This window comes from Heterodontus francisci, chromosome 7 (genome assembly GCF_036365525.1).
Source record: "Heterodontus francisci isolate sHetFra1 chromosome 7, sHetFra1.hap1, whole genome shotgun sequence".
Classification (NCBI taxonomy): domain Eukaryota; kingdom Metazoa; phylum Chordata; class Chondrichthyes; order Heterodontiformes; family Heterodontidae; genus Heterodontus; species Heterodontus francisci.
Window position 1 is genome coordinate 106,382,817 of NC_090377.1, and position 18,141 is coordinate 106,400,957.

The following is an 18,141-nucleotide window of genomic DNA, read 5'->3' on the forward strand; positions in this document are numbered from 1 at the left end:
AAGGTCCTCTCACTCACACATAACTGAGTAGAATAATATTGCTGTGCTCTGCTGGAAGATGGAGATCTGGAAAGGAGCTAATTCACTCAGTCTTTAAACCATGCCCAAAAACTGTTAGAAAGAAGATAAACAACATATACGTTTCACTCCACATGAATGCCTAATTGCAAGTTTAGCCAAAGGTTATTTGCTTATCCATATTCTATTATTTTCTGTTTTTGGCTAAAATGGAGTGGCTAAAATGCAAGACAGGCACGGAATTTCCCAAATGCAATGAAATAATTTACATATCTAGTAATAATGGGATTAAAATAAGGAGTTTCACAATTAAGGAGAGAAAGAGAGACAGAAACAACTTGAATCTCTCTTTTGGATGTTATGCCAGTCTAAATACTTTGTAATGGATTTTGAGACTCATCCAACTAACAACGAATGAAAAAAGTCTAAGAGATTTTAAAACTAACAATTTGCATAGCTACTGTATCCCTGGGATATATCATTACATAAATAGTTTCTTTGAAGCCAAGTTTGTACTTGTTGTCCAGCATCAAACCATGGCAGAATAGGTAACTGACAGAAGAAAAAGGTGGCATCACAGCTGTTCTGGAAAGTGGGCTGTGACCAGCGGGCTCTGTTGAAAGTGGTTACTGACTAGCTACATGTTCACAGAATGGAATGTCTTGCAATTCATGAAGGCTCCAGCAATGTGTCCAGGAACACGCCAGGCTGCATGTGTGCAACCTGCAATTCCCCACACTTGAGGAAATCCTGTAATCTTTCTGAACTTCAAAGCCCTATCCTACTGCTTCCTGATATCCACAGGGAAAGAGATGAAGGTATTTGCTAGTGCACCAACATGTCAATCACATGTTTGATACCTGTATGGACTATAGATTGACTGATATTACAGATATCCCCTGTGGCAGGCTGAAATAGGATGAAGGCAAAAAGTGACTTTGACTGCAACAGTCATTTTTGTGCTTGCCCTACAGGTTGGCTGTAGGTCTTCTTTGAGCAGGTGAAGTCCATCACTGCCTGTCTGGAAAATTGCAGCCTCCTAAGTTTTGCTCTTCAATTAAGTGCAGGAATGATTGGCTTGTGCACTAGGTTGAGAGTGTAAAGGTGGATGCTAACAGGTCTCCTCCCATCTCTTGGCTCTCCAACGTTTTCTTCCTGCTCCCCCAAACAGACCAAATATGCTAGGATTTGTAGAGGTAGCGCCATAGATCAGCGGGCTTGGCTGCCTACGCAATGAGCACGCTATAATCCCTCTGCAAACCCCATTCAAAAGAAGAATGTCTCTTATATCACTTGCTGCAGTGACAACATATTTTTCAAGCAGTACCCTCAGCTACCACCCGTAGGAGGGTGGGGGTGGTGGGCAGGAACAGGAATTAATATAATGAGGGTGTGAATGGCACAAAATCTCATCAAGATTCCAATGACTTCATTTTGGCTGGATTTATATATTTTAAAGCATCTCTGCCATGTTTTAAGTCGGCACCCAAACTTGAGGAGTATGGGATAATAAAATCACGCTATGTAGCTGTTAGTTATCTGTGTGAGAGATGTGAAGAACCAAAACACAAAACACAACCCCAACCTGATGTGGATGTGCCTGCTGCTATTTTTACAGAGGTGGGACACTTCATTAACATATTTAAATCAGGCTCCTACAGCACTGCCACAGGTGTTTCCCAAGGCTCAAGAAACCTGGCAGTGAAATGGAGATGGGAGATGCCAATTCCAGAGGGTAAGTGCTTTTTATAGCACTGCTTGAGGGCCAGAGGGAGAAGGAGTCCTGCACCGACCCTCAAGGAGGCCTTTGGCCTCCACCCTGCCAATTATGGCCTGTCTCTCTAGGCCCTGCCAAAATCACAGACCTCCATTCCCCACCACCACCACTCACCACCCACCAATCCCGACCTGCAGTCTGCACACCCTGGCTTGGTGGGAAACAGAATTGAAAAATGATAATGAGATCCTCTTCATCCCTGCCTTAAATGTAAAATTTGTGCTGCAGGAAGTGCCACAGATGCATTTAAGGAAAAGTTAGATCAGTATATGAGGGAGAAAGGAATAGAAGGATATGCTGATCGGGAGAGATGAAGTAGGGTGGAAGGAGGCTCAAGTGGAGCATAAATTCTTGCATAGATCAGTTGGGCCAAATGGCTTGTTCCTTGCTGTAAATTCTATGTAATTCTGTTATATGGGACTTCAATCTCAATTATATTTCTATCCCTTCTTTCTTTTTTGAGCACGCTATACCCTAATTATTGAAATAATTGCCATTCTCTGGTTTCAGCCATAATCTTCCTAATCTTCCCACTAAATCAGTATTTCCTGCTGTCACAATTGGTTCCAATTCAGCCATCTTATTTCTAAGTCTTCTATTTATAAATAAGTATCTGAATGTAGATCTCTCGCAGTGTCATTGTAGAGGAGCTAGTAAAGGTAGTTGTGCAATCAGTACTCCCAATGGGATGTGGCACTCAAAGGGAGGACATCTCAGGTAATCATGGGCATGCAGCCTATGATTTGCCATTGATTAAAACGGAACAATTTCCCAAGGTGTGCGAAATGCAAGTGATACTCACCACTGGGAATTACTCCGAGTATTCACAGCAATCTGGGAATGTCAAGTGTATAGGCTAACAACTGATTGTTGCAATTCATTTTGAAAAATATAATACACATTTGTAAAGCAAACAGTGTCGGGGGACTTTTAACCCAAAGTTGGTGGATTGGGGGTGGAAAGTAAAAATGTTAACATTCTCAAATCTAACCCCAACCTGCCTCCAACTCACCACATCTGGTTTTAACGAAAGCAGGCCAGGGGCATATGACCAATCCATACACAGGAGGCTGGTCAGTCATTGCATGCCTCCATTTTAAGAACACTTTTGTTTGGAATTCATGAATGCCAGAAATCTAGGGCCTCAGGAAACCCAGCAGGTAATAGGAGATGAGTGAGGTTGACAGACAATGCCCCAGACACTGCCATCACCAGCCTCGGGTATATCATGTCCCACCGCCAGGACAGATCCAGCAGAGGTGGCGGCACAGTGGTATACAGTAGGGAGGGAGTTGCCCTGGCAGTCCTCAACATTGACTCTGGACCCCATGAAGTCTCGTGGCATCAGGTCAAACATGGACAAGGAAACCTCCTGCTAATTAACACCTACTGCCCTCCCTCAGCTGATGAGTCAGTACTCCCCCATGTTAAACAGCACTTGGAGGAAGCACTGAGGGTGGCAAGGGCACAGAATGTACTCTGGGTGGGGGAATTCAATGTCCATCACCAAGAGTGGCTCAGTAGCACCACTACTGACCGAGCTGGCCGAGTCCTGAAGGACATATCCGCTAGACTGGGTATGCAGCAGGTGGTGAGGGAACCAACATGAGGGGAAAACATACTTGACCTCGTGCTCATCAACCTACCTGTCAGAGATGCATCTGTCCATGACAGTATTGGCAGAAGTGACCACTGAACAGTCCTTGTGGAGATGAAGTCCCACCTTCACATTGAGGATACCCTTCTTCGTGTTGTGTGGCACTATCACCTTGCTAAATGGGATAGATTTCAAACAGATCTAGCAATGCAAAACTGGGACTCCATGAGGAGCTGTGGGCCATCAGCAGCAGCAGAATTGTACTCAACCACAATCTATAACCTCATGGCCCGGCATATCTCCCACTCTACCATTACCATCAAGCCAGGAGACCAACCCAGGTTCAATGAAGAGTGCAGGAGGGCAGCGTCACAGATGCCAGACTTCAGTTAATTCAATTCACTCCACATGATATCAAGAAATGACCGAAGGCACAGGATACTGCAAAGGCGATGGGCCCTGACAATATTCTGGCTATAGTACTGAAGATCTATGCTCCAGAACTTGCCATGCCCCTAGCCAAGCTGTTCCAGTACAGCTACAACACTGGCATCTACCCTGCAATGTGGCAAATTGCCCAGGCATGTCCTGTACACAAAAAGCAGGACAAATCCAACCCGACCAACTACCGCCCCATTAGCCTACTCTCAATCATCTGTAAAGTGAAGGAAGGTGTTATCAACAGTGCCATCAAGCGGCACTTGCTTAACAATAACCTGCTCAGTGACGCTCCGTTTGGGTTCCACCAGGGCCACTCAGCTCCTGACCTCATTACAGCCTTGGTTCAAACATGGACAAAAGAGCTGAACTCAAGAGGTGAGGTGAGAGTGACTGCCCTTGACATCAAGGCAGCATTTGACCGAGTATTGGCATCAAGGAGCCCGAGCAAAACTGAGGTCAATGGGAATCAGGGGGAAAACCCTCCACTGGTTGGAGTCATACCTAGCGCAAAGGAAGATGGTTGTGGTTGTTGGAGGTCAATCATCTGAGCTCCAGGATATCACTGCAGGAGTTCCTCAGGGTCGTGTCCTAGGCCCAACCATCTTCAGCTGCTTCATCAATGACCTTCCTTCAATCATAAGGTCAGAAGTGGGGATGTTCGCTGATGATTGCACAATGTTCAGCACCATTCATGACTCCTTGGATACTGAAGTAGTCCGTGTAGAAATGCATCAAGACCTGGACAATATCCAGGCTTGGGCTGATAAGTGGCAAGTAACATTCACACCACACAAGTGCCAGGCAATGACCATCTCCAACAAGAGAGAATCTAACCATCTCCCCTTGACATTCAATGGCATTACCATCACTGAGCCCCCGCCACTATTCGCATCCTAGAGGCTACCAATGACCAGAAACTGAACTGGAGTAGCCATATATATACCGTGGCTACAAGAGCAGGTCAGAGGCTAGGAATCCTGCGGCAAGTAACTCACCTCTTGACTCCCCAAAGCCTGTCCACCATCTACAAAGTACAAGTCAGAAGTGTGATGGAATATTCTTCACTTGCCTGGATGGGTGCAGCTCCAACAACACTCAAGAAGCTCGACACCATCCAGGACAAAGCAGCCCGCTTGATTGGCACACCATCCACAAACAGTCACTCCCTCCACCAACGATACACAGTCGCAGCAGTGTGTACCATCTACAAGATGCACTGCAGCAGTGCACCAAGGCTCCTTAGATAGCACCTTCCAAACCCGCGACCTCTACCTACTAGAAGGACAAGGGCTTCAAATGCATGGGAACACCACCACCTGCAAGTTCCCCTCCAAGTCACACACCACCCTGACATGGAATTATATCACCATTCCTTCACTGTCGCTGGGTCAAAATCCTGGAACTCCCTTCCTAACAGCACTGTGGGTGTACCTACCCCACATGGACTGCAGAGATTCAAGAAGGCAGCTGACCACCACCTTCTCAAGGGCAATTAGGGATGGGCAATAAATTTTGGCCTGGCCAGCGACACCCACATCCCATGAATGAATAAAAAAAAATCCATAAGTTAAGTGCCTTTATTGCACTGTTTGTGAGCCAGGAGAAGCAGGAATGATTCCTGCAGGCCCAACAAACTGACCTGCACATGATCAGAACCCAGTTATCGGTCGACCCCCATCACCCTTGTGATGACTACCTGGACTGTGATGCCCAATCCCCATGCAATGACCGACAACCCCAACCCCGTACAATGATTAACCCCTGCCTGTGTGATGTCCACCCCACCCCCGCGCAACGTCCAACACCCTACTAGGATGTCAGACTCACCTGGTATCCTCTCCACGCTTGCACTCATGCCCAATATATAGGCAGCCTGTCAGTTTGACTGGCTGTTGGATGGGAAACCTGTTGAAAAAATTTAAAAGATGCCCCGCAGTTAATTTCCACAGGACATCTAGGAAACCTATGTTTCCAAGTTTCCCATCTGAAAATCCTCCCCATTTCACTCTGTGGTCCTGAGTAAATATTAAGGCCAAAGCATCTGATCATTAGATGTGTTCTAATGGTAAACATAGAAGAGTTAACTGTGACTTTTGATCATTTATTACTACGACAGCAACTTACATTAATATATTGGACCGGATTTGACATCATTTGTTACAATTGTACCTTCCCATAGACATTTAACGGACTTTTGCACTGGAACTTACTGTAATTATAAAGCCATTTCAGTGCAGCCCCCATCTATCGTGTATCTGGGACCTGTATGAGAAGGCCTAGCAACTGTGTTATCTCCTTAGTTAATCAGATTGAAGATTTGTTTATGAGGCATGCACAGTCTGAACCAGGATGTTGGAACATTTAATCCAATGTCAAATCATGTATAGAAAGTGAAATAAAAAGAGGGAAAGATTAAAAGAGAGATAAAAAAGACAGAAAGGAGAGTAAAAATTTGTTACTTTTTTAGATCAACAATAATTAAAATCTGCAGGCATGAGATTTCACACTTGTTACAAGTTAATTTTCAGTGCCAAAGGGGTTGTTTGCTCACAATTGAGAGTTATCATGCCATTCAAAAGGAACTTACACTGGAATAGACAATCAGTAACCTTTTCTGGTGAGTTTAGTGCATATATACCAAGCGAATACAATGGATGAGAATTTTAAATGAAGCGTTGGGAGACTGGAGTCGATGTATGTGAACCAGCACAGGGGCAATGGGGCAGGACTTGGTGCAGCAGAGGATACGGGCAGCAGAGCTTTGGATGAGCGTAAGTTTACGGAGGACTAAGGGTGGAGAATAGAAGGCTGGCCAGGAAGGGGTTAGATTAGTCAGGTCTGGTGGTAACAAGGTATGGATGGAAGCAGGAGGGGGTGTTAGGGAGGTGCAAGCAGGTGGTCTTTGTGATAGAGAAGATACAGGGTCAGAAACTTTGCTTGGTGTGAAATAGTACGTCAAGATTGAGAACAGTCTGGTTCAACCTGAGACAGTGGGCAGGGAGAGGGGTCAAATTCATAGCATGTTGGTGTGACATTGAAACAAGAAATAAGTAGCCCTCATTTCCTAACTTCATTCTTTAAGAAGCCACAAATATGCTGAAAGTAACCAGTCAATGCAATGAGGAGTTTCAAGCTTAGGCAATGCTTACCAAGGGTACTTAATTCTAGGGAAAGAAATATTGGACTGGATTTTAAGAACTCTTGGCCAATCTCGGCAGCGAGCTCAAAAAATGGCGGCCCATCCGTGTGGGCCGCACACCAAAGAGCAGCTGCAATCTCAAGCACGGTGGCTCATTCAAATAGCTGGGCAAGCCCCCACCCCCAATCAGGTGGAGGGGGTGGGTTGTCCATCCCCAGCAATGGCATCAGCCTGTGCACAGGCGCTGGCGCCATTTTTAAAGCCCTGCCGACATATTTAAATTTCTAAAGAAACATTCCCCCCAAGATTAAATAAATATATTTCTTCTGCCCCTTTCCCACCCCCATAACAATAACTATTTGCCCTTTCCCCCCAAAACACTTACCTCTCACATCTGACTATCCCCCCCACAAAATCCCCCCGATGACATGTAGAAGTGGCCACCGTGTCCCCGGCAACGGCATCCTGTGCCACTGCGCAGGTGCTGGCGCCATTTTTAAAGGGCTTCAAGCCCTTCAGTAACATTTTAATATTTAAAAGTCCCAGTCTCTGGGATATAAAAATAAAATTTTATTTCAACTCTAAATCCCGTCTCCCACCCCCCCCAATGGGTAAATCATACATTAATGCCCTCTACCGCCATGATAAAATTTTATTCGTATCACGAACTTCCCCCCCTCCGACATTTGTTCCCTTTGACCCTCAACCCCTCCCCACCATCCCCACAGCCAATAATAAATGTTTTCCCCGCTCTTCCACTCCTCCCACCCTGAAAATGTTATTCCTCCCCTCTCCCTGCCAGATTCTCGCTTCGGAAATCCGTGCAGAGTTCCGAAGGCACGCGAAGGCTGAACAGAGGCCGTAAAATCGGCATGGGACGTCCGCCGCTTGCAGGTAAGTTTATTAGCATCTCATTTATGTTCATTTGAATATGCAGATGAAGGGCCCGCCGCCAGGCAGTGGGGGGGCCGTACCCAGGTCCCCCCGCCACCGATAATATGTGGTGTGCCCTTCTTGACGTCACGGATTAAGGCGAGCCTCTCCCTGCAACATTTTACCGGCCCCCGCGCCATGACCCGAGGCATTAAGGGGCCAGTAAAATTCTGCCCATTGTGTGTATTTGACCCCATACCCATCCCCCCCATACTGATAAACCTACCTCCTTCTTCCTCCCCACCAGTATGGCGCTGCATTTCCCCGGCAAGGGATCTGAAGGCACGGGAATGCCAGCCGCCACGCCAAAGATTATGGTGGGCCCTCAAGATCTCAGGTAAGTGTATTTAAGTGTATTAATTTTATTGGTTTGAATATATTAATTGTGGTCCCGTCGCCTCATGGCGGCGAGGATCGGGTTAGGCCATGCCGGCATTGAGGTCCATGGCAGGCCTCATCCAGAGCCATCTTCATGCCACCCCACCCCCCCACTCCGCCCCCACCATGGATCACAACGTCGAGGGCTGCTTAAAATCCAACCTATTACCTCTTATTACTCATGAACAAATTATATTTGGAATAATGTGCACAATTCACCTTACCTTTAGTAGAATACTAATTTATTATTTTGAAAAACTGCTGAGCTTACTCAGTATTAGGAACCCTGCTTTTCTTGATCTATATTAATGATCTAGACTTGGGTGTGCAGGGCACCATTTCAAAATTTGCAGATGATACAAAACTTGGAGGTATTGTGAACTGTGAGGAGGATAGTGATAAAATTCAAGAAGACATAGACAGGCTGGTGGAATGGCCAGGTATGCGGCAAATTAAATTTAATGCAGAAAAGTGTGAAGTGGAACATTTTGGTAGAAAGAATGAGGAGAGGCAATATAAAATGAAGGGTACAATTCTAAAGGGGTGCAGGAGCAGAGGGACCTAGGGCTATATGTGCACAAATTGTTGAGGGTGGCAAGGCAGGTTGAGAAAGTGGTTAAGAAGACATGTGGAATCCTGGGCTTTATAAATACAGGCATAGAGTGCAAAAGAAAATAAGTTATGATGAACCTTTTGTCATGCTAGGCCCCCACCTGCCAAGCATGAGGCACATTAATTTTGTCATGAACATTGATTTTAAACTGTTACTGGAGTGAAGAAAAGACTTGTTAAACAGATCAGCCGTGGCTGGAAAAGACATTTACATATTAACGGACAGTGTTTGGAAGGACAAAGCAGCCATTCCCTGACACATTCAACACACAATGGCCTTTTGATCACCAGACATTCAAGGTGGGGGAGCTCGCTTTCCAGATTGACTGCTAAGATGGCCGAATAAACAAACGGACATGGTCAAACCAGCTAGTCACATGACGAACCCGCTGGGCAATCTGACTTTTTTAAATTTGTACAAACAGTTTGGGCAGAAAGCAGAATGCTCCTGGACTGAGAAGATCTCTCCTGTCTGCTCCCATCTCTTTCTCACAAGTTTCTGAATCCACTGAAGGCACATGAATCCCAAGAGAGAAAAGTCTCTACAGTGAACAAGGTTTTAGAAGAATACTGGGCCCCAACGAAAAGCAAGATCTACCTACAATCAAGGACTCTACAGTAAGCTCGAAGAACCGTAACAAAAACTCTTCTGATATTGCCTCAGACTTTTCCATTTTATTTCTTCTACTCTTTTCTATCTCCATTTGCATGTGTGTATCGTGTATGCATGGTAACGTGGGCACATCGTGTATCCGTAGGCATCAACCGAATTAGAGTTTAAGTTTAATAAATTTCAACTTTTTTTCTTGAAACCTAAGAAAGCCTGTTTGTGCTGGTTTCTTTGCCTTATAATTGGAAAGCGGTGAACAAGGATTCACCAAGGGGGAGCTAAAAACACGGTGTGTTTAAAATTAAACCCTGTTACAGTAAGACCAGGTGAAGGCTGAAAGGGAACCCGAGACACCTTTCTCACCTGGTCGTAACACTTTATAAAACACTGGTTCAGCCTCAGCAGGAGTATTGTGTCCAATTCTGGACACCACACTTTAAGAAGGATATGAAGGCTTGAGAGAGGGTACAGAAAAAGTTACGAGAATGATCCCAGGGATGAGGAACTTCAGTTGCGTGGATAAATTGGAGAAGCTGGGGTTGTTATCCTTGGAGAAGAGAAGGCTTAAAGGAGATTTGATAGAAGTGTTCAAAAATATGAGGGGTCCAGACAGAGGAGATATAGAGAAACTTTTCCCATTGGCAGAAGGGTCGAGAACCAGAGGACACCAATATAAGGTGAATGGCAAAAGAGCCAATGGCGACATGAGGAATAGCTTTTTTACGCAGTGAGTAGTTAGGATCTGGAATGTCCTGCCTGAGAGTGTGGTGGAGGCGGATTCAATTGTGGTTTTCAAAAAGGAATTGGATAAGCACCTGAGAGAAAAAAAATGCAGGGCTATGGAGTAAGGGCGGTGAGTGCGACTAGCTGAGTTCTTCTTGCAGAGAGCCAGCAGGGACATGATGGGCCAAATGGCCTTCTTCTGTGCAGTAATCATTTTATGACTCTGTGATGCTAGTTTTTCCTTCCTCTATCAACCTAAGCTCTTTACAGCCAAGCTTAACAGCACTTACTTGTTTTTAAATTACTCTCAGTGATGTGTGACACCATATTTATTCCATTCCTGGTTGCCCTGAAAAAGTATTCATGGGCCACCTTCTTGCTTTGTTTTGTACAGCTAAGTGAAGTGCATGATAGGGACTAGAAACAAGTACAGTCTGGTTTGTGTGGCAGGTTTCCTGACTGGAGGACATTAGTGAATGGGTTTGGTTTTGATTGTATTCCGGTAGCTTTCACGGTTAAATTTTTCTGGTTTTTTGCTCTAAGATATCACTTGCTGACTTAACATTGAACTCACAAACCCAGGAGTTCTGGTCCAATAGAATAACCAATACCTACCCTATTTTTGTTGTCATCTGCCCTTGAAACTTCACTTAGCAACTAGGGATCTCAATCCATCCTTAATTTACAATGTTCCCAATCATTGTTGATGAGCCTTTGTGCCAGAAAGAGCGGCCAAAACAAATTAGGGCTGTCAAAAACAACATGGCACCAATTCAGAAAATGTTGCCCACTGCACAACTTATTTATTTACAGTAATTCATGGAATATAACAGATTGAGTGCAACATGAGTGACTGTAATGCCGTTGAAGCTTGAACAAAATGATCGAGGGTGAGAGTGAGGACGAGGGAGAGGATGAGAGCAAATGAGGTCTAATTATTTTCTGTTTCATTATCAGACCAACAGGCCTATTCTGGAATTGAGTGCAGTCCCATAATATGGCAAAGTTAAATAATCACACCTTAAAATGTTTGAGAATGTAAAGCTTATACCGATGGCATCAACAACAGCTGCAGTACAGTTCAGTTTGACTATATATCACTTCATGTAATCTGTTGGCTCCTATTAGACTTGCACATAAAGATTCCAATAATAATGTTTTCATGTCATAGATAGAGTCTTTTGATCAGATACTGGCAGCAGTAAAAATTGACATTTGTTGAGTACTTGGAAAGAATGATTCAAGGGGAGGGACGTGGACGAGCTCAATGAAATGGAATTTCATCTGTCATTTAACAGAAGAATTACATTTGCTTGTAGCAATATCCTCCAATGAGTAGGCTGATTCTCGAGCTCATTACTTGTCTCCTCTTAGGCATGAACACAAATGAATAGTACACTGTACAGAAGAAGTATTGAATGAGAACACATTCTGTACATGATACGGACAGTTCCATCCTACGAGTGCTTCCTCAGCTGTAAGTGATCATTTCGTATCTTTGACTAGACAGCAAGAACTAGGTTCTCTCCGAAATAAGTCACGCAAATTACAATGCTTTTTTTGGACTTTTAATGGTATTTATTCCAAAACTTGTGAGTGCTCTATTGCAACCAGCTGTATTCTTAATTCCATCAAGAAATGTTGGGAAAAGCTATGTCTTGTTAATATTTCACATTTAGATCAAATTCATTTTTATTCAAAAAAATATATAATTTATCTTCAGGTTTTTATCTGTGGAGTTTATTGTTTCACAAGATTTGATAACGATAATGAGTTCTGCGTACTGGTCTCTTTAGAATTTCTGTAAAACAGAGGAAAGTTTGGACTGTGGTGTGCAGAATTTAAACCTAAAAAACATGTTTCACAAAGCTGTCCTGACAGTTTCCTGGGGAAATGTACCACCCAGAGGCTTAGATTTCTTCTGTATGCTATTTGCAGCAGAAGTGTAAATGCAATTCAGTAAAATCAGCAAAAAAAGAAACTCTTTCCCACTGGTGTGTTTCTGTGCCATATGGATTGTGGTCTGTGCTGAGCCACAGATTTTCAGTTGGAACTGCACTACATTTGGCAACAGCAACCCAGGGCTGGACAAGGCAAAATGAAAGATGCTAGGCATGTTTCTGATGCCTGATTTGTATTGCCCCTGGAAAACAAAAATAGGATTGTGCTCAGCCATGATGCACTCCACAGTTGAACATCCTAAAAATTCAGTGTCTAGGCCCATGTTTGGATTAGCACCATGTGGGTGATATGCCTGAGGGTTACAGCTTCCTGTGGAACCACCCACAGTCAGATTCTAGATACCACAGAGGATTCTGCAACTGTGAAGGAAGTTACTAAGAATGTGATTGAAAGTACATAGCCAATATTGTGAAAAGAAGACATTTATTCACTATTTTCAATCAGAAAAATAGTGAAATGATTTTATTTTTGAAGTGTACTCACTGTTGCTTTGTAGGCACACACAGCAGCCAAGTTGGCACAGCAAAGTCTCACAAATAGCAAACAATATTAATGACCAGATGTATTTGGTGGTGTTGATTGAGGGAGAGAATGTTGGGTAGGACTTCGAAAAACTACCTACTCTTCTTCAAATAACGCCTTGCACACCTGAAGAGACCGATGGATGTCCTAATACCTCATCCAAAAAATGGCAACTCCAACAATAACAAATCTTTCAAGAATTCACTGATTATGTGTTCAAGTCTTGGAACATATTGTCATTAGTTTTCTCCCCATTGACAAGCGTGATTAAAATGGCGAAAAGGTTATAGTCTCTCATCTGAAAGAAACTCTTCAATATTTTTAAACACTTGAGCGCCATCTATGTAAATTATATGCTAAGCCATATTTAGCTGCAGGCAGAAGCTACTTGGACTTACAATGTCATGAAAGAATTGCTGAAATAAAATCAAAAAATGATGGAAACATACAACAGGTGAAAGAAAATAAGTACTGAATTAATGGTGAAAGCAATTGGCATATTTGTACTAGACCTGTTGTTTTCCCTTTTCTATAAAGAAATTTCACTCACCTGATAGTTCTGGAGAAGGGTTCCGCCTGAAATGTTTACATATCTTTTTCCCTTTCAAATGCTGACTGACCTGCTGGTCAGTTCCAGCATTTTCTGTTCTTGCTCTTCCAATATTTGTGTTTCTTCTTTTTACCTCTGACAATTGCTTAGAGTTCCACTTAACAAGTAGACTTAACCATCAATTGATATATCCTGAGCTTATGCCAGACTTCTACTCCCTTTAGGAGAGGCAATGCTTTTATTAAAACTTGAACAAATATTTTAGCACTTTGTAGTACTCAGTTGTGTTAGCATAAAGGGTGCATTTCAAAATGTATTTCTTTTGTTTGTGTTTGATTTGTACCAGTGATATGTATCATTCTTTGGGATAATTTGGAGAAAAAATTGGGAGTTCATTATTTTAAATTAGATCGAAAGGACGAATACTGTTTTCCCTATTAGTATAGCAATTGCTGTTTATATTAAGCCTAGTGACTGGTATTAGAACATTCCTAAACAATAATTTGATTCTAAATATTACAAAATTCTGTTGAAAGTTAGAGCTGAGGGCTACAGCACAGAAGAAGCGCAATTCTGCCTTTATCCTTGTTATTGCCAAAGTGATAGATCATTATGAAAACAACATACCACAGGGCTGATCTGTTGATGGTCTTGCCTAATTAACATAGGTGAGGAGCAAGCAGACGTATCCCATGGGAGATTGGATGAGTTGACCTTAGATGACTATTTGAATCAGACCTTCAGACAAGGTTGATGATGGAAGGCTGTGTCAGTGGCTGTGAAGGTGACCATAGGCTTGTAATTTTATACAACTAGATATCCTACTAGTGGGGTTATGTGCCAAATCAGTCCATTTCTAATGCACCAATGCATTCTGCAGGTGATAGGTGCCTTGTTTTCCAGGGCAAATTGTTTCATCCCGCTCCTCATGGAAAGCCACCAGTGACACAAAAGGGCACTGCACTTATACTATATGGTAAGTTTATCCAGTGAATGACATTATAGATTTGACCACAAATCCCAAGTTTGTACACTGCAAGGTTCCACATACAGCACTTTTTTTTAGTGATGTTGTTTGAGGGATAAATATTGGTCAGGAGACAGGGGATAACTCCCCTGCCGTTCTTCAAAATAATGTCATAGTATCTTTTGCATCAACCGGAGAAGGCAGACGGGGCCTGGGTTTGACGTCTCATTCTAAAAGACAGCACCGCCAACAATGCAACACTCCCTTAGTACTGCACTGGAATGCCAGCCTAGATTTTGTTCTCTAGTCTCTGGAGGGGGACAATAACCTACAGCCTTCTGACACAGAGGCAGGAGTACGACTACAATGGCACAGTGGAAGCTCTCTGGCTTGTGTGGTAAGTGCAAGTTCACTGCAACAGTTCAAAAAAGGACTGGACAAGTTCCTTACTATGCCTAGCATCACTACATTTTGAAGGTAAGTTGAATATGATATCTTGGAACTTGATTTGATCCTTTGAGGGTCAATGAGGACTTTCCCAAATTTTCCCTGACCGAGGGTGTGTCTTTTTTTGGCCTCTCCCAGGAAATGTTACAACTGTAAATGGGAGGGTACACAAAGAGTCATGAATCTTTGTTGCATGATGACATCGTGCAGTCATGATGTTGGGGGTTTACTACAGGCCTCCCAACAGCCAGCAGGAGGTAGAGGAGCAGATATGTAGACAGATTTTGGAAAGATGTAAAAGCAACAGGGTTGTAGTGGTGGGTGATTTTAACTTCCCCTATATTGACTGGGACTCACTTAGTGCTAGGGGCTTGGATGGGGCAGAATTTGTAAGGAGCATCCAAGAGAGCTTCTTGAAACAATATGTAGATAGTCCAACTAGGGAAGGGGCCGTACTGGACCTGGTATTGGGGAATGAACCCGGCCAAGTGGTCGAAGTTTCAGTTGGGGAGCATTTCGGGAACAGTGACCATAATTCTGTAGGTTTTAAGGTACTTGTGGATAAGGATAAGAGTAGTCCTCGGGTGAAGGTGCTAAATTGGGGGAAGGCTAATTATCACAATATTAGGCAGGAACTGAAGAATTTAGATTGGGGGTGGCTATTTGAGGCTAAATCAACATCTGACATATGGGAGTCTTTCAAACGTCAGTTGATTAGAATCCAGGACTGGCATGTTCCTGTGAGGAAGAAGGATAAGTTTGGCAAGTTTCGGGAACCTTGGATAACGAGGGATATTGTGAGCCTAGTCAAAAAGAAAAAGGAAGCATTCATAAGGGCTAGAAGGCTAGGAACAGACGAATCCCTTGAGGAATATAAAGAAAGTAGGAAGGAACTTAAGCAAGGAGTCAGGAGGGCTAAAAGGGGTCAAGAAAAGTCATTGGCAAACAGGAGTAAGGAGAATCCCAAGGTTTTTTATACGTATATAAAGAGCAAGAGGGTACCAGGGAAAGGATTGGCCCACTCAAGGACAGAAGAGAGAATCTATGTGTGGAGCCAGAGGAAATGGGCGAGGTACTAAATGAGTACTTTGCATCAGTATTCACCAAAGAGAAGGACTTGGTGGATGATGAGTCTCGGGAAGGGAGTGTAGATAGTCTTAGTCATGTCGTTATCAAAAAGGGGGAGGTGTTGGGCGTCTTGCAAAGCATTAAGGTAGATAAGTCCCCAGGGCCTGATGGGATCTACCCCAGAATACTGAGGGAGGCAAGGGAAGAAATTGCTGGGACCTTGACAGAAATCTTTGTATCCTCATTGGCTACAGGTGAGGTCCCAGAGGACTGGAGAATAGCCAATGTTGTTCCTTTGTTTAAGAAGGGTAGCAAGGATAATCCAGGAAATTATAGGCCAGTGAGCCTTACGTCAGTGATAGGGAAATTATTGGAGAGGATTCTTCGGGACAGGATTTACTCCCATTTGGAAACAAATGGACTTATTAGCGAGATGCAGCATGGTTTTGTGAAGGGGAGGTCGTGTCTCACTAGCTTGATTGAGTTTTTTGAGGAAGTGACGAAGATGATTGATGAAGGAAGGGCAGTGGATGTTGTCTATATGGACTTCAATAAAGCCTTTGACAAGGTCCCTCATGGCAGACTGGTACAAAAGGTGAAGTCATACGGGATCAGAGGTGAGCTGGCAAGATGGATACAGAACTGGCTCAGTCATAGAAGACAGAGGGTAGCAGTGGAAGGGTGCTTTTCTGAATGTAGGGCTGTGACTAGTGGTGTTCCGCAGGGATCAGTGCTGGGACCTTTGCTGTTTGTAGTATCTATAAATGATTTGGAGGAAAATGTAGCTGGTCTGATTAGTAAGTTTGCGGATGACACAAAGGTTGGTGGAGTTGCGGATAGTGATGAGGATTGTCAGAGGATACAGCAGGATATAGATCGGTTGGAGACTTGGGCGGAGAAATGGCAGATGGAGTTTAATCCGGATAAATGTGAGGTAATGCATTTTGGAAGGTCTAATACAGGTGGGAAGTATACAGTAAATGGTAGAACCCTTAGGAGTATTGACAGGCAGAGAGATCTGGGTGTACAGGTCCACAGGTCACTGAAAGTGGCAACACATGTGGATAAGGTAGTCAAGAAGGCATACGGCATGCTTGCCTTCATCGGTCGGGGCATAGAGTATAAAAATTGGCAAGTCATGTTGCAGCTGTACAGAACCTTAGTTAGGCCACACTTGGAATATTGTGTGCAATTCTGGTCGCCACACTACCAGAAGAACGTGGAGGCTTTGGAGAGGGTACAGAAGAGTTTTACCAGGATGTTGCCAGGTCTGAAGGGCATTGGCTATGAGAAGAGGCTGGATAAACTCAGATTGTTTTCACTGGAACGGCGGAGGTGGTGGGGCGACATGATAGAGGTTTACAAAGTTATGAGTGGCATGGACAGAGTGGATAGTCAGAAGCTTTTTCCCAGGGTGGAAGAGTCAGTTACTAGGGGACATAGGTTTAAGGTGCGAGGGGCAAAGTTTAGAGGGGATGTGCGAGGCAGGTTCTCTACACAGAGGGTGGTGAGTGCCTGGAACTTGCTGCCAGGGGAGGTGGTGGAAGCAGGTACGAAAGCGACGTTTAAGAGGCATCTTGACAAATATGTGAATAGGATGGGAATAGAGGGATACGGTCCCCAGAAGTGCAGAAAGTTTTAGTTTAGACAGGCATCAAGATCGGCACAGGCTTGGAGGGCCGAATGGCCTGTTCCTGTGCTGTACTATTGTTTGTTCTTGACTGTTTGGGACTTGATGGACCAGCCCTTTGGAGTGTCTGTCTTTCCATATGTTCGAAACCTGAGTTCTGGGCAGAAAGAATTTTAAGGCAGACTTTAATCAATGAGATCTTCACTCAAGCATCACCTACTGCAATGAAGTGAAGCAATAGAGTAATCCCACCATTGTCCTCTGCTCTATGAGGTAGATTAAAATAGCAGCACAAGAAGCAGCCAAAAGACTTGCAGGTTGATAGGTAAATTGGCCATTATAAATTGCCCCTAGTATAGATAGGTGAATATCGGGACAGGTGAGGATGTGGTAGGAATATGGGATTAGTGTAGGATTAGTATAAATGGGTGGTTAATGGTCAGCACAGACTTGGTGAGCCAAAGGGCCTGTTTCAGTGCTGTATCTCTAAATCAAAATCAAATCAAATGGATTTGTATCTATGGTAGTTATTTTAATCTGCCTCATTCCAAGTGAACTTTCAGGACAAAGCTGAAATAAAATTAACCAATTTTATTTTCCCCTGATACTATGAGTGTCTTACTCTGGTGCTTCATTCCCCTTTATAAAAGCATATGGTCTATGTCTTCTACTACCTGAATAAGTGATCTGAATTTCAGAGTGTCAGTTCAGGACTTTCAGGATGCAATAACTCTGTTAGAGAAATCTCCAAGCCTGTTTATAAAGAA

General features: G+C 43.7%; 1 protein-coding gene across 1 annotated transcript in view; it reads left to right on the forward strand.

Annotated features, from left to right (window-relative positions):
• The window catches only part of col6a3 (collagen, type VI, alpha 3), a 355,278-nt gene that overhangs the window by 111,432 nt on the left and 225,705 nt on the right, over nucleotides 1–18,141 (forward strand). Inside the window, exons 34-37 of the mRNA XM_068036295.1 lie at nucleotides 670–836; nucleotides 993–999; nucleotides 7,775–7,866; nucleotides 8,153–8,242. Of these exons, the coding sequence (XP_067892396.1) occupies nucleotides 670–836; nucleotides 993–999; nucleotides 7,775–7,866; nucleotides 8,153–8,242 (356 nt within the window). The remainder of the gene's footprint in view (nucleotides 1–669; nucleotides 837–992; nucleotides 1,000–7,774; nucleotides 7,867–8,152; nucleotides 8,243–18,141) is intronic.